Source organism: Nothobranchius furzeri, chromosome 3, assembly GCF_043380555.1.
Source record: "Nothobranchius furzeri strain GRZ-AD chromosome 3, NfurGRZ-RIMD1, whole genome shotgun sequence".
NCBI classification, from domain to species: domain Eukaryota; kingdom Metazoa; phylum Chordata; class Actinopteri; order Cyprinodontiformes; family Nothobranchiidae; genus Nothobranchius; species Nothobranchius furzeri.
The window spans coordinates 70113632-70135313 of record NC_091743.1 but is presented as its reverse complement, the minus strand read 5'-3'; the positions used below and the strand labels follow the sequence as shown (position 1 = coordinate 70135313).

The following is a 21682-nucleotide window of genomic DNA, read 5'->3' as shown; positions in this document are numbered from 1 at the left end:
TCATTAGTTTCGATAAAAGACACTAAATCTCAATCTTAACTTTTTAAAACACAATTTTATTGTAGTCACACTTTATTTTTAGTTTATGGTAGAATAACAATTTTTTGTTGTAAATTGAAAACTAGATTACTCCTCTAACACTTTAATTTTACAGCCTCTAGCCTAGAAATCTAGACCGACATACAGAGCAAAAATGACTCCACGTTCCACAGAAGCCTCATCAGGCCTGACCCACCTGGTTTCTTGCCAATCACAGCTCTCTGTTGATTTTGGCAGGCTAAGATGGCGGCAGCTAATTTGAAATGACTTTGACATCAAAGATCACATGTACCAGAGTCCTCCACTCAATACCAGTAAACCACTGGTGTGAGAGGTTCTCCGCTCAGTAATATAAGAGAAAGAGAAATGGCCAGCTTCTACCACTTCAACTTTAGGACAAACTACCAGAGTCCAAAAAAGAAAAACATTTGAAGTCACGGACAACAAAACACAATTGGATGTAGACAACGGCGACTGGTGTTTAGCACTATCTTGTTTACTTTGGCAATGCAGTTCCAGAATCAGGCAAACGTGGCTTCGGAAGGATAGCCGATGGACGGGGTGAGAGTTCTGTGACCTTGTTTGTATTTAAAAGCTAGCTTTTTTGTAGATTGGCTTTTGCAGCTTTAAGAAGAACATCTTTAGTGATTTTATACAGTTCAGGATCTTGTCAATGTTTCATTTGATTTTGTACTGGTGGTGGTTGAAGGGACTGGTGGTGCCTGTGCTCGGCAGCCTCGCCTCTGTCAGTGCGCCCCAGTGCAACTGTGGTTACATTGTAGGTCATCACCATCAGTGTGTGAATGTGTGTGTGAATAGGTGAATGATACACCGTAGTGCAAAGCGCTTCGGAGTCCTCTGAAAGGCTTCATACAAAAATTTACTATTTATTTACTATTTATAACTTTTTGTGAAATTCTTGTTTTTTCATCTGTCTAATACAATATTCATAGAGAAATACAGACAATGCTTAAGCTTCAAGCATGTATGTGTTTTACACACAAACAACTGCATGTTATTTTCTGCAGATGTGTCAAATTTGTAAGACTCTATTCTTGTAATAACTATAAACAAATCAAGACAGACGTAATTAATGGACAAGCTGGTTGTGCTTTTTTTTCTCCTGTATTTTTTCTACTGATAAAGCTGATTTATTTCTGTGACCCCATTAAATATATTGCAATACATTAATAATAGCTAATTGAATTAAGGTACTTAATGTTTTTGCTTGCAATTTTTGCTATATTATTATAAAAATAAACAATGTGGACAAAACAAATTAACAAACATTTAATAGGTTTTCTGGGGAAAATGGCCCCAAAGGCACCATGCGTCTTGTACTGTTAGATACATCTTCTGATTACATATTCCAACCTCTTTTTTTAAGTATAAAATTGCAATGCACAATGGCAACAAAGACAATAATAAAACACCAAAAACCAAAAGAACATCCCACACCATCCAAAATATGATACATTAGATATTTCATTATTCATTTTCAATACCAGCACAATCACACCTTTTCAGCGCTGCACAAGGCGAATGCTGAAAGTCAAAACACGATTGAATCCAAAAACAATAGTAGAAGATGTTTGTATAAAAGATGAACCGAGAGGCCTGCAGGAACAGGAGTGTTATGTGTATAGGGAGCCAAAGTGACATCCGTCTACTTCAGGACCATGGGTCCCTGGAAAAACGAAAAAATGAATGCAAGTCAATGGGGCTAAAAAGGCTGTTTTCTAATTCTGCTTGTTATTTGCCATGGATTTTACATATGATGTCAGTGAATTTTAAAGACACATGTTGATACAAAGAAAGTGCTTATTTTCCAACGGGGGGAGACGTTATTTTAGGTTTTGTGTGAAAATGAGTCCAGAACTACAAATGCGCATCACCAAAGTGACGTCACCGAACCAGAGGCCATGTGGTAAGTAGCAGCTACGCTAAGAGAGAGGAGATTATGTGGTGACGTCATATATGCGACGTACCGATGTCTGATTTGTAGTCATGCTAATTAGAAACTTTTGTAAGCTGATAAATCTCAAAGTATGTGACTAGCGTGGTCGGAACGCCCATTGCATTTCATTAAAATTGAAGCACAACATGTGTGTGATCCAGAGCGTAAGGCAAAGTGGAATAGAAAATAGCTCTTTTAGCCTCGTTGACTTGCATTCATTTTTTTGTTATTTCAGGGACACCATGAGCCGACCGGAAAGGGAGGAGACTTGGGCTCCCTATGATATCCAAAGCCAGGGGACATTTATGCCACTGATATACCTTAATTTGCACATTCATAGCACAGTTGTCCAGTGGACCACCCAGAGTAGTGATTTTTCAAGCAGGACTTGAGGGGTTAAAGGTTATTCCTGTCTCAAACACAAGTCTTACTGTGGTTTTAACACCTCCGTCATGAAGCTTGACACATCTGGAGAACCCCGTCCTGCCCTTTCACGTTTTTTTCCCAACCCCATAAATAACAATCGATAGTTATACTCCACAGAGACAATAGTTATTTTTCAAAATAATTTATAACTATTAAACTGATTCCAAATTGAGTTTGAGAAGAATCGCCATAAATAAAAAAACTGAACTTTTATCAGTGTAGCCTCTCTGCTCATTGGAAGAGTGAAGCAAATAAACTGACTTCGCAGCATGCAATCTCATGTTTTTTTTAACAAAAGAAACAGTGATAAACTTCTCCCTCTTTAACCATGGTCTCTGTGCTGAGTTACTAGATTACAAATATGAACAAAAACCCAGCCTCCCCCAAATACTCCTATGTAACACATGTTCCTTCAGTATCCACTGACTCACAGTACAGAATAAAACATTTTAATTGGATTATGCTACATACCTCACATCAGATCATAAGCACTGCTGTTGCTGCAAACTCCTGTCATATTTCATATATATATGTATGTATGTATGTATGTATATGTGCATCCAAGCACACATCTTTAAACAGGGGAAACAAAGGAGTAACATGATCTTAAAAGGAAGGTCCTAGCTTCAGGTCAGGGTAATAGTAGAACAAGACATCCTTAGTGTCAGTAACAGTTATATGCTGGTAAGACCTGATTTTTGCTTGTATGATACAATGTAGAAAACAGAACCCTACTACAAAACAAAAATGAGTTATTCCCCCCAAATTTACTTTGATTGTTAAACTTGGGATTTTAATGTCTTATTTAATCCTGAAAAAGCTACATGAGAAATCCTGTCTTCTTATAAACCGCCCCCACAGACACTGATCTGTTTTCTCTTCCAATTTTTTTTGTAACAAAACACATCTATTAATATTTTATTTTCATTTAAAAACAAGAGGTAGTAGAAAAGTAGGCTATTCAAAGTGGCAGGCAATGATAAAACCTTTGGTAAAACAAGGCACTTAAGCTTTCTTAACAACTTGCCTCTGGATTTCCACCCTCTGTGGTCCAAGTAACTCCACTTTTCAGTCCAAACACACTTTTCTTACTGCTCAGAGCACGTCCACTTAATAAGAGTCTTTTCAACCGTTAACACCTTCTCGTTCCCTCAGGTAAACTTTTCAAGCTTCATCAATTACAAAGTGACCCACTTCATATTGTTTGAGCACATGGCAAATAGCTGGTTGTCCACTGTTCTTCAGATTCCCTGTGTTTGTTGGCTCTTTTTTCATCACGTTCTTTCTATAAAGCATAACTTGTGTCCGTGTTAGTTCGGTCTACCATTAATAAAGGTTTTTGTTGTTGCGTAACCTGGATGGTTGAGGAAGTCTTGTCTGGGTTCTCCAGAACCTCCCTCGTGAGCTGTTATTCTTTAACAAGTCTGTAGACGTGATACTGAGCTCCGTGTTCGCTGTTTGAAACCTCAAAAACAAATGCTATACAGAGCAGCGTCTCCTGGGTTTCACGGTTCGTCACCACCTGTGGGAAAAGAAAACCTGCAGTTACATCTTTATATGGATAGACATGCTTGCCTTATACGGAAGAAATACAGTCTCAAAAGAATATGACTTTTTTAGACGTTGAATTTGTGACGTTGCAGTGCTTCCCCTACATAGGCTCAGACGTGGTGGTGCTACGCCACGGCTGAAATTCCACCACGCCACACCTACGAGATCCACACACACTCATGGAAGGGAAGCGACGACTACCCCCACGGAGAACGCACGGCTGCGAAACGGTCCACGCTCCCCCCTGCGCCACGGCTGGAAACATTTCTATTATTTATTATTTATTTATTTTGTTTGTTTTTATTTATTTGTTTTTTTTTCTTTTACTTGAATTACACCTGCAAAAAAAATAAATAAATTAATAAATCCATTCAAAAAATTCTACTATAGAATTTCATGTTCAAAAATCTAACAGGAATGCAACCTAAAAACGCAACAGTCAAATTTCAGTTGCAAAAGTTCTACCTCGGAAATTCAACAACAAATGAGGTGACCTACCTAGGGATGGGTACCTTTGACATTTGAATCGATCCGGTACTAATTCCTGGTAGCTACGAATCGATACCGGTACTTAACGGTACCAATTTTCGATACTTTTGAGTGTTTAATATTTTTAATTCTCTTTTATAATTAAATATATATTTTTCTCAATATATAACTATATTTGATAAATATCACGATAAATAACATACAACTGTTTGTATTTTAACATCGTCCTTGTAGTTTTATAAGTTGATAATTAAATTGAAGCAAACATCTTTACTGTGAACTAAATTTACTGTGTATCTTCATTCCTTTTACCGTCCTTTTTCAATTGATTTTTTCTACTGGGAAGTTAGAATTTCCGAGGAGAAAGCGAACGCACCATTAGATGATAACAATAGTGGCATAGGAAGCTAAGATATCAAGCTAACGTTATCTTAAACAGTTTATTTAGCTGCTGGAGCAGATTTAAACAATGATGCATCACACTTAGATCGTTGTCGCTGGTTTCATCTTCACCCAATCACCCGTCGCATTTAGTAAAGTGAAGCCAAACTTTAGAGCGCGTTCATGTTCTTCTAGTCAGAATTTCGGAGTTTCAAGGAGAAAGCGAATGCACCATTAGTGAAACGGAAGCTAACAAATCAAGCTAACGTTATCTTGAACATTTTATTTACCTACCGGAGCAGATTAAAATGAGGATGTCTCACTTAGATTGTTGTCGCTGGTTTCATCATCACCCAGTTACCCATCACATTTAGTGAAGTGGACCCAAGCTTTAGCTTTCGTTCTTTCTACCCATGCTGCTCTGTTTACAACTGGCTCGTAGCGAGCGATGACATAACACTCTTGCGCATGCGCAGCTGTCTAGGCAAGTTCTCGTTGTGAAGGACGGGTTCCGAAACGAGGCACCGTTTCAAATGAAGTGAATCGGTGCTCGGTCGGTACTGTGGAAGTCGGTCGGTACCTTAAAAAGTACAGAATTCGGTACCCATCCCTACTGGCGACCCAAGCCAAAGCAACGGTTTCTCGATTCAGTCGACACCTCAATGATGTCACATGTTTAGAGAAGCAGAATTTGATTGGCTAACAGCCACTCAACTTGATCCTGTGATGATTACTTTGGCTTGGGTCGCCAGTAGGTCACCTCAGTTGTTGAATTTTTGCTGATGTATTTTATATTAAAAACAATTATTCAAATACATAATTTCACAGAATAAAAATTCAATGTCTGAAAAAATAAATCATATTCTGGTGAGACTGTATTTCTTCCCTAGCAAGGGATCTGGAACCAAACTCATACCTGTAAGATCGTGAAGTTTTCGAGAACACTGTTCATCATGTATTTTTCTGGCAAGTGTTTGAGTTTGTGGATAAAGTTGATCATGTATTCACACATTGGGGAGCGGTGGATTCTGTAAACATACTTCCCCCCCTCCAGACGAGCGTATTCTGTCTACAACGTATACAGAAGCAGAACAAAAAAAAAACACAATGAAAAAGGAATTGTCTATGCAAGATGGCATGTTTGTGAAAGCAGAGGATTAATATGCATTCTTACCTCGACTTTTTCAACAACCTGCTTGCCAAATGAGCAGACTTTGGTTGAAACTGTAATCGTCATGTTCTCAATGCTGCTGTACTGGCTGCTGACACCGTAAAAGGAACCTGGACCATCCAGCATCCCGCTGCTGTTCAGATCAGCCTGGAGGAAAATCATCATAAGAGTCCAAAAATACTTGATATACAGGAAATATAAAGGTCTCATTCTCTAAGAAACCATGCAATACTTGTTCTTTTTAAAATTACGACTGGTCACTCTGATGTGCGTTTGCATGCTGAACATGAAAGTTTTCTTCAACCATTATTGCCCGCATTTCTGCATGTCGTTTTTACATCACAGCAAAAATTAGCATTCATGGCGTCACCTGGCTTGGCCCACAACAAGAAAGCAGAGCACTTCCCGGATAGTATAAGCTAACCATTAGCAACTCCAAGACGTGGCAGAGCATGCTCGGGATTGTGATATTTGTGGAAATAATACATAACTGTTGCATTTTTCACCCTGGAAAGTATTTTTTATGGTATTCTGAGTTTTGTTAATGAAAGCAGCAGAGTTGCGTTGCTTTTAAGCAATCAGAGGAGAGATGTTTGCATATCTGGAAAATTAATGTGTGAGACTTTAAATCTTTTTGTTTTCTGCCAACTCACTGCTCCAACTCATTTCTACTCACTGCAATAGAAAGTGTTCCACAGGAAAGGGCTCAGAAACCACTGACTCACACACCACGTCTGATTTATTGAAGAAATTAGCAAATGAGGCTTTTTAAGAGTGTAATTCAAAAGCATTTTTAAACTGCTGGAAGACAAATTACCAGTGAGAAAGAGTCAGATGGTTTGCAATGTATTGCACATTAGAGGTAAACCGATACATCGGGCCAATTGTTACCGTTTTTTTTAAATAAATCAGTATAGGTCAATATTTGTCCAACTCTGTTGTGTAACCTTAAACAATGTGTTTGAAATTACTGCAAGCACCATTAAGAAGGTAAACTTCAATAAGAAATGAATGGAAACGAAAACTTTCAAGATACAGATTTAAAAACACCCACCCAGAATTTTACGAGGAAGAATGCGTTTTGGGGGCCTTTCTCGTACAGCTCTTTCAGCCCACCCTTTTTTTCAGGGAACTTGTCGTAGATCTGCCGGATGTCCACAGCCTCGAGGAGAGGGTCGCTGTAGGAGGGATTGGTCTGCCCGATGTGGACAAACAGGTGTTTGCTGTACTACAGTGGACAGAGATGAAAGATTCCTAAAGGTCAGTTTAAATGTTTGTTTTAGAGCTACTAACATAAAATAAAACATTAGTATTCAGAATACTTGTATAAAGGAAACAAGAGGGCAACACCAAATCCTCTTTAACACTTTGACACAGAATACATTTCCTAAAGATGTTGTAAATTTCTAAATATCTGCATATCTTAAATTTTCTTTTTACAATAAGGATATTAGTCATTTATAATGAGAATCTTCTCAGACTGAATTTAAAGTGTAAGTGAGTCTCCAGCTTCCCTCATAATTAATTCATGTTACTTCAGACTCCTACAACAAAACTAAACTCACTAATCAGAAAGTAATGTCCGAAGGACAACTTCCACCTTTGAAGTAGCTATCTGGAGTTTTCCCCCTTTCAGAGATCCTGTCTTATCATTTACTGTGATATAATGCAAGCAATTATTTTTTATTGCTAAGCATGCCCCCTCCCCCGCATAGTTCAGTGCAATAGGAAACAAAATGCCGACAAGAACTAACCAATAGCGTTAGACTGCTGCTCGCTTATATATATATATATATATATATATATATGTATATATATATATATATATATATATATATATATATATATATATATATATATATATACATATATATATATATATATATACATATACATATATATATATATATACATATATATATATATATATATATATATATATATATACATATACATATATACATATATATATATATATATATATATATATATATATATATATATATATATATATATGTATATATATATATATATATAACAAGAAACATGAAGTCGCCATCTTAATAAAACGGATCGACAGACTTTTTGGGTGATTTGCTTGTCAGCCACTAGGTGGTGCCATCGGATAAGAGAAATACTCTGTCTAGCTGCTTTAAGGAAGTATTTTATAGTTTGACTATCAGCAAAGTTCAATAGTGTTTCCGATCAGATGGATTCAGATGGGTCAGGTGTATTACTCATCAAATATGTCTGACAGGCACTGTTTTTAGTCTCCAAGCTGTATTTTGAGCTTACATTGTCCAGGTCTCTCTGGACCTCCATAAAGGCCGAGTATTCAAGCATCCGCAGCTTGGAAGAAGCGATTGTTCGATCCTGCCAAACGGGAACCGCAGTGGCTGCAGGTGCAGGTGGGGGTGCCAAGGGCTCATAGGCTGCACCAATACAAAAAATATTTCATCAGGACAGTTGGCTTTTCTTCTCTGAAACAGATTTTAGGATTCATACTTGCCTGGTATGGGCTGTTGTACAGGACCTGGTAAACTTTGGTATGGGGGCTGTACAAAAGGTTTGATGCTGAAAAACATAAAAATTCACACAGTGAAAGATCGTCCCAGATGTATGCCTCCAATGGGTTCAACTTCTTAACCTCATTGTGTCAATTTGTTAGTTTACAGGAGTGAGCATGTGTTGCTGCACCAGCTAGGTGTAAGTCCATCTGCTTCAGTGATTTTTAATTATCCAAAACAGCACAGTATTGCATTTTTGGTGTTTTTTTTAATAATGTGTTCTTATTTCTTCTACTTTTTTCTAAATCAAAATCGAAGCAGTGAATCTGCCCGTTGGTGGTTTGCATCAGTGCAGGAAACATGCAGTGCAGAAGAGTTAGAGCTGGTCTGTGCTCAGAGTCGGGCTTTTGGTTGGGAGAACTTACGCATGGCTGGTGCAGCCGGGCCCAGGAGTCCTTCCCGGGTTGAGATCTAGAACCATCCTGGTGCTGAAAGATGTGATTCATTAAACATACCCTACAATACCCACCTGGCAAAAAACCCCTAACCTGCTACATGATCAATTCTTTTATTTGTGCATTTACTCATCTCATCTATACAGACCCTAATGTTCCACTACAGTGGTTGGCGTGGGGATTTACTTACTCCTGAGATGGTCCGGGCTGTACAGGAATTGGAGCGGGCCAGAACTATGAAAAACAAATTTAGCTTTACTAATTATTTTTAAGAATTAGACAAAATATGTGGCGATTTTTCATAAATGAACTCACTCTGGCTGGTTGGTACGGGGCAGGAGACAGTGGTGGGAGATGATTTTTTATCATACTTGGGGAGACGATCTGTGCCGAGGACAGTGCTGCCATGTTCTGCAGCGCTTTGTCTTTAGACGCCTGATCCTGCAGGATGACAGGGAGGAATGTGATGGTTGACCACAGGGTGGCAGTATACCCTAAATACAATGATCACCAGATATTTGAAAAATTATATATATATATATATATATATATATATATATATATATATATGTATATGTATGTATGTATATGTATGGTTATTATATATATATATATATATATATATATATATATATATATATATATATATATATATATATATATATATATATATGTATACATATGTATGTATATGTATGTATGTATATATGTATGGTTATATATATATATATGTGTATACTTATATATGTATGTTTATACATATGAATACAGTTACTTCTGTTAAGTTTGATCAAGCAATGTTTTGAATGAAGCAAAGAGAAGAAGCAGCAAAGCTCTTTTAAATTGCTGGTAAGTTTGTTATCAGAATAATCACAAGGAACACAAAAGTGACTCAAGTTGCATGATTAAAAAAAAGAAATAATAATAATAACAATATTAACTTAAAAGGTTCTATACAAAGCATCAAAAACCAACATTTTCTAGTCCAAACCTCACAGAGGTTTGGACATGGTTTGATTTCTGATTTCTAACCACAATAGACAAGAATTTGTCTTGTTCCACTTCCTTCCTGATTTGCGGAATGCATGAACTTATATACTGAGCTCTATCTTGCAAAATATATATATATATATATATATATATATACATACATACATATATAAAGAAACGCTTCAGAAATAAGACCCCATGTCAGAGAACGAGACGTTGTGCAAAGCAAGCAAGAATTTGATTTTTGGCAGCGGCTAAGGGGGTTGAGGCTATACAGCAGTGCAGTGTTGGAGGCCTTTCTTCCTCTAAGTGCTGCTTCATTATAAGATAGCAGTGGGATGGGATGCCATGCCAGTAGAGGGCCTTAGCGACAGGACAGTGCACTATAGTGCTGATTAAAAAAAGCAAAAGAGGGAAGCAAATTACACAAGTCACTTACCAAATTCATTGCCTGAATCAAAAAAGAGAGAAACCATTAGTATGGTGCAACTCTGCCTGGTTTGAGAAGAGGTTTTCTTTAGGTAAATGGATTTCATGGTGTTTTTAAATCTAATTAAATTGTTTCATGATACTGAATTGATGTGGATTTGTTAAAATGTTGATTTAAAGACACCATAAATGGAAGTTTGACCTGGCTTATCAGTCAAAAGGCCCAGTAGGGAAACTTAATATAGTCTGTAATCATTAGAGAGCAGCCAATGGCTGAGAAGATTTAATCATGTTGTTTGCATCCCAAAAGAACAAAAGAAGGGTTATTTTTAAAATAACTGTTTTACTTCATCTTTCACATTTGTGAATCTTACAAAATGTCTTGAGGCAGTTTTGTTTATTTATTGGCGTGGGGGTTTCAAATAAACGTCTGCTACATTCTAATAGGTCATTATCTAAACGTTTTACAACTTTGTGTAAATGTCAGTAGAATGTATTTATTTTTAAAAAGACTAAAAAAAACAACCAAGTGTAGTTTTTCTTCTATTCAAAATTACATTACAAAGCAACAAAATCCCACATCAATTTATTGAAATGTTTGTTAAATGAACAGAAAAGTAAAGTTGGTGTAAACTGACTTTGAAGGAGCCAGATCATGCTATTTTAAACCCCTGAGAGCAAAGGTAAGCACAGTGTACGATAAACTACCACTGGCACTATTGAGATGTAATTGTATCTTAAATATGAGTTTTATGTCAGCCTGTCTTTGTACTTGGAAATGAAATGGTCTGTTTCAGTCAACCCCACCTCCACCGACCTGAGCTCCACCTGTATTACCTAATCCACAAAGCATCATGGGCCATGGTGAAGCAACAAATGAGAAGAAAGCACCCAACAGCACCGCTGTCGGTACAAGATCTGCTCGGGTGCAAGGTCGGCTCGGGGTCCGTCAACTGCCGATGACGTCAAAGTAGTTGACTGGCTGAACATGAACCTTACGGAATTACGTAATCACGTTACGTTGGTCCAGGAAAATCTTTCTGTTGGAAAGATGGACAACTTTTACAAAGAAATCCATCATTACCTCTTTGAAAATACACTTTTAGCATAGAGCTGCATGTATATTAGGGCTGAATGATTAACTGCATGTGCAATTAAATTGCGATGTGACAAAAGGAGATGTTCTAATCGCAAAGGCTGCAATTTGGCAGCGAGTGGTTAGCGCAATGCTAATATATGTGGAAAAACCCATAAGAATGCTAATGCTAATATCGCCAATTACATTATTACAAATTATGAATTAGAAATGTGCCAAATGATTACATTTGGAGTCTAATAGAAAGCAAAACTACCATCAATCAAACAAGTACAGACAGGTATTTTAGTAAGGCCAGAACACTTTTAACTCCAGAGTTTGGGCTAGCAGCTATGAACGTAAGTGAACTACGCATGGACAAGACGTCAAAAACTCTAAACACAAAATACTTCAATAAACGGGACACACTTCTTTACTGCAAATACAATTTCACAGGTGCTGCTAATACCTATGATCCTTCAAGGGATGTGCTCAAAGAGGAGTTCAACATTATGAATACAATATAGTGTTTTATTTTACAAATACCATCATAAACACAAACTTACGTTGTAAGAAACATTATTTTAATAACGAAATTGCTAAATTCTTTCCAACAGTATAGATGTGTAGTGTATTTTGTCCGAGTGGGTTTGCCGTACTTTGACATCATCGGCAGTCGAAGGACCCCGAGCCGATCTTGCACCCGAGCAGATCTTGTACCGACACCGGCGCTATACCCACGCTTGCTTCCAACTGTCAGCAGTAATTTAATTAGCCAGCTGAAGCAGATTTTTGTTTTATTCATTATTTTCTGCAAAATATTTTGTGTCGCTCAAAATCTTTCCAAGCAGCATTTTAGTTGCAATGCTCTGGACAGGACACAGAAGTCCCAGTGATCTGCTCTGCTCACCTCACATGGACTTACTCTGGCTAAATGAACAAAGTTGGAAAAAATGGTTAGTCCTTATAAGTTATACAGTTTACCCTTTAAAGGTTGAAAACTTTATACTGGTAGGTGTAGCTCAAAAAGAAAAAATAAATTACAGCTAAGACTCAAACAGGCGTAAGGTCGAGGCAAAACAGCATGCAAGGCAGGTGTTCTAGCCACTAACCCACACTATCCACTCTGGCACTGGAGGTTTGTAAAGCAGTCATCTGTGAAATGTCGGTCAGACTAAAACATTCTCAACAATCAACCGCTATAAACTCGCAACTCGGAGAAAGTGGGGGTTAGTGACCCAAGGCTGGGATTCGGATACGAGACTAGCTCCATGGGGAAGAGAAAGGCCTGATGACACACTTAGTTTCCATCCTTGTGTCTGAAGGTTTTTCCTCACAATCTGAAAACTTGCAGCTGAGACAGGAAAGTGCATGAATGCAGCCAAAACAGGTTTGGGACTACTCTTCATGAAGAAATAACAAAATCTCATGGTAAAAAGCTCCAAAAAGTGGATTTCCCATGGTCTGGCCCCTTTAATGTTAAACATTTGAATGGAATTTGGAATTGAATAATAAAAAACTACAAAGCATGTTCAGCCTCAAGTCAAAGGAGGATAAAAAAAAAGATTGGTGTGAGTAAAGTGATGCATTTATTTTCTCTAAAGAAAAGAAGACTGTTCTGGGCACACCAAGCAACATCCTTTAATGTTATTACAGGAAGCTGCTCTCTGGAGTCATGGCTCTTAAAACGGGATCCACGCAGCACTAGTAGTTTGACACAAAACTATCCAAATTTGAAAGTAAAAACAACTTTTTGGTCATTTTGAAGTGAATTTCTGTGTAAAAATAACAGTTACAGTCAACTTTTGCAGCTGATGTTCTAAAATGAGTTATGTATGGGATGTTATTTTATAAACCCTTTCAGAGCCATCTATTTCTCATTACATTTACACGGATTTACTCTCACTTGTGAATGCACACCTCTAGCCACCCAAGAGAGCTAAAACACATTGTTTCAAAATAATTATTAGTGATGCACTGAAATGAAATTTTTGGGCCAATACTGATATTAATATCACTGTTATGGCTGATAAACGATATTTGCCGATACAGACATACTGACATTAGTGCTTCTAAAATCAGCAGATTTTGAATAGAATGAAAATGATTAAAGTTGAATTTACCTTATTATGCACACACACAACACACACACATATATGCTTCTGAGATTATTACAACCACTGTCACATGACCAAACAAATGCACATCACCCCCCTCACCCTCTGAAACACATAAACAAATGGAAACAAGATGGAAAAAATATTGTTTTATTTGGTGGACCGATACTGATATTGATGCCGTGCATCCCTAATTATTATTCTCTCGTTATGCTGTCTATTCATATATACTGTAGACTGACCCCTGTTTTCCACTGGATGTGAAAGCATAGAAAAATTGCTGTAAAACATACTACGCAGCAATTAGCCGAGATTATCGTGAAAAGAAAGAAACAATCTTTTATATAGCACCTCTCAAGATAAAAATCATGAGGCGCTTCACAAAAACAAAATTAAAGTATAAAAAAGATTTTTAAAAAATGATTACAATTTTTTTTAAATGAGAAAAAATAAAACAGAAACTGTGATAAAAAAATTATAATGTAAAGAAAGGGAGAGCGAAAATGAATAGGGAAGAGGGAAATCAGTGGATCACAGGGAAAGGTGGTATAAGTAGAACGAGCAGAATAAGGAGGGGGTGGTGATGAAGGTCACGCCAAAAGCCAGCTTGAACAGGTGAGTTTTCAGCTGCTTTTTAAAGGAGACCACTGAGTCCACTGATCTCAGGCTCAGAGGGAGAGCGGTCCAGAGTCTGGGGGCCACAGCAGCAAATGATCTGTCACCTTTGGTCTTTAGCCTGGTGCTGCACAACCAATAGGCTTTGGTCACTGGACCTCAGGAACCTGCTGGGGGTGTAGGGACTGAGAAGATCACAAATGTATGACGGTGCTTGTCCATGTAAGGCCCTATAGACCAGAACCAGGATCTTGAAATGAACCCTGAAGTTGACTGGCAGCCAATGAAGCTGGAGGAGAAGCGGGGTGATGTGGGTGTGTTTGGAGGACTTGGTCAGAAGCCGAGCACAGGCATTCTGAACCACCTGTAGACGGTTTTGCTCAGACAAGTGAAAAGAGAGTTGCAGTAGTCTAAGCGTGAGGAGATGAAGGTGTGGATAACTGTCATGATCCTGCCATGCCCTGACCTCCATGCACCATCATTCATCTCATCAGCCTTCATGCTTCACACCTGGTTCCCTCATCTAGCCCCAGCCAAACCCTGTTTCCACAGCAGCCCCAGCCTGCATCTCATCAGCTTCATCCACTTCACCTGCTCCTGACTCCTCAGCTCGTCACACACACCTGCTTCCCCTGCTACTTAAGAACCAGCCATCCAACCATTCAGTGCCAGATTATTGAATGCTCACGCCAGTAAATTCTCTAGCACTCCAACCTCTGCCTGTATCATAGCCTCCTGACCTTGTTTCCATGCCTGACACTTGCCAAGGACTCTGCCTGCCACCACGACCTTCGCCTGTCCACAACCACATCTCTAGCCTGCACCCTGTACCTGCTTTGCCTCGACCTGGTTTTGACCCACGCCTGCCTTCGACTCTGCCTACCTGAGTATCACTCTGGTAACACCTCCTCATAGCTCCTGGCTAATAAAGACTGTTAAAGCATCTCACTGTGTTTGGTGTCACCACGGGTCCTCTAGTTCAGTTCATGACAGATAACAGTCTCAAGTTCAGAGCGGCACAGAATGGGACTCGGCTTTGTAATGTTCCTGAGATGGAAGAAGGAAGAGCGAACAAGAGAACTGACATGAGAATCCAGGGTGAGAGCTGGGTCAAAGGTCACACCAAGATTCCTGATAGAGGGTTTGGTGTGAGAAGCAAGCTGACCAAGAGATGCTCTGACTTTGGGAACCAGCTTGTCTGGTGCACAGATGGGTATCTCAGTCTTATCTTTATTCAGCTGTAGAAAGCTCCCAGCCATCCAGGTTTTAATAGAGAGTAAGCAGGAGTGTAACAGCTGCAGCTTAGACATCTCATGGGGCTTAAAGATGTACAGTTGAATGTCATCTGTGTAAAGATGGTAGGAGACTCCTTTAAAGGAGCTCAGGATGTGCTGAAAAGGAAGCAGATAAAGGAGGAAGAGCAGAGGCCCCAGCACAGAACCTTGTGGGGCACCATGGGTGAGGGATTTGGTGGAGGACTGAAACTTGGAGATGGCCACAGAGAAGGATGCACAGACAGATATGAGAACCACTCCAGAGAGGTTCCTGATAGGCCTACCCAGTCTCTCAGCCTCTCCAGCATGGAGAGTGATGGTCAACAGTGACAAAGGCTGCAGTCAGGTCCAGCAGAACCAGAACTGAACAGTCCCCTGCATCACTGTAGGTCAGAAGGCCATGAGAGACCCTAAAAAGCTGTTTCAGTAGAATGAGCTCTACGAAAACCTGACTGGAAACAATCATTGACGTATTAGTGGACAGGTTCCTTTTCATCAGCAGCAAAGTGTAACGTTTTAGGCGCGTCCCAGAAGCTAAGAGACTATATCATTATGCTTCAAGTCTATTTCTTATGCGCTATGCTTCCAAAACACGATAAACTCCACAGTTTAGATCGGGCCTGACAAAAATTAAATCATTGTAAAACATCTGGAAATTTGCAAAATAAAACTCACAATCAGCAACATTTCCTGTGAAACCCATGTAGCAGACATAAACGGATCAGAAAATAAAACGCCGATCTTATTAGATACATGCTGCTGTCTTTTTCCTTGCTTGCTATTGTGTGAACTTCCGAACCCTCACGTGGTGTTGCAATTCTCCTGTAATTTTGTGACCTCACAGGATCAGCTGTGTGGAACATTTTCGCACCCGTTTTACGTCAGAATGCTCCAGTTGGAAGGGAGCTTGCGGCTAAATCACCTCTATTTCGCTACATGCAGCTTTCGCGTCTGGTGGAAAGAAGGGATTATTTGTCAGAAATGTTGCCAACTCTGCATACTGTGTACTTTCAAAAACACACATGAACACTCTGTGATTGACATATTTTTGTAAGTGCATGTTGAACGCTATTGGCTAATGCTGAGCGCCACTAAATTTAAATTGCACGGAGCTCTATGGGACAGCGGGCAGGTATAGCAAAAAAAACAAACTATGTTTTGCCTACATTTCTAAAAAAAATCAAACATAATTCCTGAAAGAGGAAAGACTCCAGATTTCTGCTTTTAAGGAAATAAACAGGCTCCAAACAGATGCTTTTCAGGAAGAAATCTATAAAAATATATTATTTATATTATAATATTGATCATTTTTACACAGAAACACACTTCAAAAAGGCAAGTTGCTCATGATTTTAAAAGGTTTTAGAACCATACACAGAATTAGTCTGCACTGAGAGAAAATCTGATAGTACTTTTGCCCCACAGAATCAACACGTTCTCACACCCTAAGCGTCGAAAAATGACGCAGTGTGACCAAGCGTCAAAATATGACGCGCAGGGTGCCCCAGCGCATCGGGAGAAGACACGCTGTGCCAGAACGTCAGTATCCGACGCCCGCGGTGAGACGGACATTTGACTGATTTGTGACCTTTACCCTCTTGCTATTTAATCTTCCCCTCGCCCCCATCCTAACCTTAACCAGCTTGCGCATGCAAAACTTTGTTTCGCGTTCCATCGTTCCTCTCAAACACGCTTAATTGAAAATTTACACAGACATACTGGGTTAAGGTTAGGATGGGGGTGAGGGGAAGGTTAAATCGCTAGAGGTTAGAGGTGAAATGTCAGTTAAATGTCCGTCTCACCGCGGGTGTCAGATACGGACGTTGTGGAACAGCGCGTGTCCCTGCGCGTCATATTTTGATGCTTGGTCACACCACGTCATTTTTCGATGATTAGGGTGTGAGAACGTGTTGACGGAATAAACACAATATTTTGCTTTAAATACTTATTTATGAATGAGCAAAAAAGATTTTATTTTATGAAGCATTAATAGTTAAGGGGAACTTGAGGAAAGCCAGATTAAAAGAAGTCACAGAGTTACCATATTAGGATTAAAAAAAACTTTTTACAGAGTGTTACAGAAGTCATTATGAAAGGAAATAATGAAGGAAGTAAAGAATTTAAAGGAAAAGACATTTTAGGTACAGATGAATGAGGGAAGCAAGCTGCAGAAGTCTGGCAGCACATAAGATTGGTACAGCGCTGGAGCAGCATGCAGCTTCATGGTGAGGGGGGGGGGGTGATAGCAGTGTGTGTTACGTTTATTTAAAGTAGAAACAAAAACATAGCCTTTGTTTCAGGCTTGAGATGAATTTTTAATGATTATCAGATCTAGAAGATAAAATAGAACCTATGTGTTGGTGTACTGCATGCAAACAAGCAAACATGTCGCTGCCTTTTGTCAAACATTTATTTTGTGGCACGATGCACCGATTTATGCATCAGAAACACATTTTACATGAAGGAAAAGGCTGGTATGCTGATCATAAGTAAGCTGGTTAGTGCAAAGCCAAGCTTGTGCCAGCCCTGCCGCGGTGAAGCGCATACCTTTAGCTTTGACTGGATCTCGCGAGATTTTCTCCGGGCGAGAACCTGCAAGTGGCTAGAAACCTGCACAGAAGAATAGCCAGAAGGAGGGAAGATGAAAAAAGACCGGGAGAGAAAAGAGAAGAGAAGAAAGGGAGAAGCCGTAACCAAAGAGGAAAGAGACGCCCAGTTTGTGTTGCCGGGAGGCAGGCCGGCGGCCACCTACCTTTATACCCGCCTGGTATTCACGGACTTTCTTCCGTGCTAACACCTGTATGTGACTAGACACCTAAAGGGGTTTGAAACAGTTTTTGAGCATAAAAATATCATGCAGTCAAACCCTTTAACACTGTTGTTACTATTGACCGTTAAAGTTGCATTATGTAAGAATGACACCCTGTGGTAAAATTTGGTTACTACTAGGGCTGGGCGAGAAATCGAAAATTAATCGTTATCGAAATTTCTGACTCTTATCGAGATCATTTTTCCCATGTCAATAAATTTGATAATAAAAAATGTAAATGTGTGTAGGTTGGCAACGTTCATATCTCTTTAAGAAGCTGTACCACCTTGAGTCACGTAAAAATGTGACTCAACGTAATACATGTGACAGCCCCTTCTAGTGGACAACTTTTGTCTCTGTGCATACCTGTAGTTATCGTCCATTTATCGTTATCGAGGTTAAATCCTCAATATATCGTGATATTGATTTTAGGCCATATCGCTCAGCCCTAGTTACTACAGCCCGTTTTCAAAACAAAACAAGTGACTTTCTTACTACCATTCATGGCTGTTGCCATCTATGACTCAGCACCAGAAGATTCTAGATGACGAGCAAAGACGAGTCATGGTAATTTGATAAGTAGATAAATACATTTCACGTTAATATCCAGTTGTTGGTAATTGAAAAAGTAGCTTGAGATATTTTTATAGCTGACTATTTGTTTCTAATTCCCCGTTAGCATTGTTAGCTCAATGTTAGCCTCTAGCCTTCTTGACTCAATTTTAGAGTTAAACAAAAATATGCTGTAGCTTAGCCTAGAAATCTATACCGACAGTTGCTGAAGTAAAATGATTTTGCTCTGCATGATGCTCTAGCCATGCTCTATTGAAGCCTCAGCAGGCCTATCATTGGCTTGAGCAGTAAGGTGTTATGCCAATCACAGGGCTCTATCTGTTTGTTGGGCCGGATGATGCAACAAAGCACAACAACTAAGATGGCGGCGGCTCATTTAAACAGTTTTGGCATCAACTTTGGACTATGAAGACTAAGGTTTTCTTTGAGTCAAGAGCAAATTTAGGTACTTTATTTACAAAAGGATGTATTTGCATCTTCTTCAACAGTGTATGGCGGACTGCCCCGGTGATCGACATCCATAACGGTGAGGATGTCACATTGTTTGTTGTCCAATAGCAGGCAGAGACAGTTTAAAAGACAACCGTAGATCCCGCCCCATTACTGAGTTTGCCCTATGGGTAAGGACCAGACTATATATTCACATATATAGGATGACTTGCCAGGCTAGCCGTGACTTCTTAGGAGTGAAAGGAAATATTGTCTGAGTCACTCCTGTAACTGGCTGAGGATCTTTACCAAACGCTGCTCCATTTTGCCAGCCGGTGTCGGATTATAAATGCCGGTGCAGCAGTGCTGCCTTGGCAACCCCGCGGGCTCGCGGATTGGAAAAACTGCCTACATTCCTCTTTCGCTTTTTTAAAAGGAGAAAAACTGACAACACCCCAGCCAGCTGAGACGGAAATTGGTTTCAATGTAACCTTCCTCCCAACATCATTGAGACATCAAGACTGTTTTGTGATTATTTCTCAGTAGAATTCTTACATATTGCTCCTTTAAAGAAAACTGAATATGTAAATGAATGTTTCTGATCAACAGTTGACTAAAAATGTACCACAACCATATTTTAAATCTGATATTTTAAAAGCTCAAAGCACAAGCAAAAAAAAAAACACATATACTTAATAAAATCAGTTCATTCATTAGTAATAATGTCATTTCAGCAGCTAAAAATCTCGTTTACCTGCTTTCGTGTGCGGGTTTTGCCTGTCCTCAGCTTGATGTACCTTGCAATCAATTCATTGCGACCTGCAACACAGGGCAGAAAAGATAAGTCATGACATGTTTACATTTGTTCATCTCCAGATGGACAGAAGGTGGTGTTGTTGCACTCTCAATCAAAAAAAATCAATCAAAAAATGCCTCTCTGTCGCGCGCGCGCACACACACACACACACACACACACACACACACACACAAACAAACATTTACAACAAAAATCCTGTTCTCTATTAAAGTTTTTTTCATCAGACACAAATTAAAAGGTTTTTGCTCGCTTCACCCTCCTCCGTGTCTTCTCGTGTTTCCCTGCAGCCTAATTACAGAGTGCCTAGAAAACGGAATTGTGCTTTTTAAGACGTAACAAGTTCTCTCGAAATTCTGCACAAACATCTTGTGGAGTTAATGGGCATCTATTCTAGGGGTTTTATGGTCCTCTTTACATTGTGCATGTAAAGAGCTCAAGCCTTTACAGTGCATTATAGCTGCAGTCAAGTGAAAAAAAAACTCCTGGTGCATGTGAAGCACAAAAAGTTACATTATGTTGTCCTGAAGGAAAGTCAGCCTTTTTTAGTTTTCTTCTTGCCAAGTCACGCTTACTGGGTTTCTGTGGCTGTAAGCTGGGGCCAAAGCAAGAGGTTGAACCAGTGTATCATTATGAATAACGCTTCGAAACTTGCTGACAGAGAAATTGTGCTGACAAAACCGGCCACGATGTGCTTTCTTAAACACATGCAGGAGAAACACACAGCAGACCATGTGTCCACGAAGTTTAACAGTTTCCCAGATGCATAATGACAGGAGAAAGGAGTCTAGTGCTTGGCCTCAAGAAGGCCCTGGTTATTGCAATTACCATAAAAGTACCACAGGCCATCTTCAGCAGGCTTGCAGCACTCGCCGTACTAGCCAACCAGTCAGTCCGGCAGTCAGCCAACAGAGCAGAGCAGAGCCGTCTGCCGATACCGAGATGGCTCCTCCCCTGCTGCCCCAGGCTGAGGATGGACACACCCGCTCCAGCGCCTCCGCATTCCTAGCATTCCTGTAAGCCTGTCACATCTGTGCTAGCCATTCTGATTGGGCCCGCAAACACAGAGTTCGGGTGAGCGCACACATTCTCGAATCCAGCGCTCAGATTCCAAATCCAGGAGAAACATGGGTTACAGATCCAGCGGGGGTAGGGGCCGTTAGGCTAGGGTGGTGGTGTTAGGGGAGGTCATTGGTTATAAAGGGGCAGCTGAAAAGGGCAGCGACTCGGGGGGGGGGGGGGGGGGGGGGGGGACAAAGCCAGAACTGTATCTGCCAACAACTGCCACCTGGCAGCAAGGCAGGCCTTTTCCCAAAACAACACCACAGTGTGACTCCTCCGTCAACATACAACAGCACCTGCTGCTGAACGTCCCAACAGAGCGCGGCAAAGAAGGTAACACCAGACTAACCCCCACCCAACTGTCATTCAGCCCCCTCTGTTGGTGGTGGTGGTGGTGGGGGTGGGGTGGGGGGGGTGGGGGGGGGGCATTGCATCACTAATATGTTACAAAATTCTCAAGAAAAAAAATTAAGTGATGACAACGGATCTGAGCCAGATTCAGAATTCTGGAGGTTGTGT

General features: G+C 39.8%; 1 protein-coding gene across 9 annotated transcripts in view; it reads right to left on the bottom strand.

The window, feature by feature from the left end:
• Window positions 1-3600: 3600 nt before the first annotated feature.
• Window positions 3601-21682, bottom strand: part of tead3b (TEA domain family member 3 b) — a 41216-nt gene continuing 23134 nt past the window's right edge. The window contains exons 4-16 of one of the 9 annotated variants that reach the window (XM_015958626.3): window positions 20042-20106; window positions 18229-18291; window positions 18024-18086; window positions 10406-10417; window positions 9292-9417; window positions 9167-9210; window positions 8947-9009; window positions 8524-8588; window positions 8310-8446; window positions 7069-7242; window positions 6018-6161; window positions 5760-5912; window positions 3601-3944 (exon numbers count right to left, since the gene is read on the bottom strand). In XM_015958626.3, the coding sequence (XP_015814112.1) occupies window positions 3831-3944; window positions 5760-5912; window positions 6018-6161; window positions 7069-7242; window positions 8310-8446; window positions 8524-8588; window positions 8947-9009; window positions 9167-9210; window positions 9292-9417; window positions 10406-10417; window positions 18024-18086; window positions 18229-18291; window positions 20042-20106 (1223 nt within the window). In that variant the 3' untranslated portion in view covers window positions 3601-3830. The remainder of the gene's footprint in view (window positions 3945-5759; window positions 5913-6017; window positions 6162-7068; window positions 7243-8309; window positions 8447-8523; window positions 8589-8946; window positions 9010-9166; window positions 9211-9291; window positions 9418-10405; window positions 10418-18023; window positions 18087-18228; window positions 18292-20041; window positions 20107-21682) is intronic. The other 8 variants (XM_015958629.3, XM_015958627.3, XM_015958628.3 and 5 more) reach the window with 8 other exon arrangements.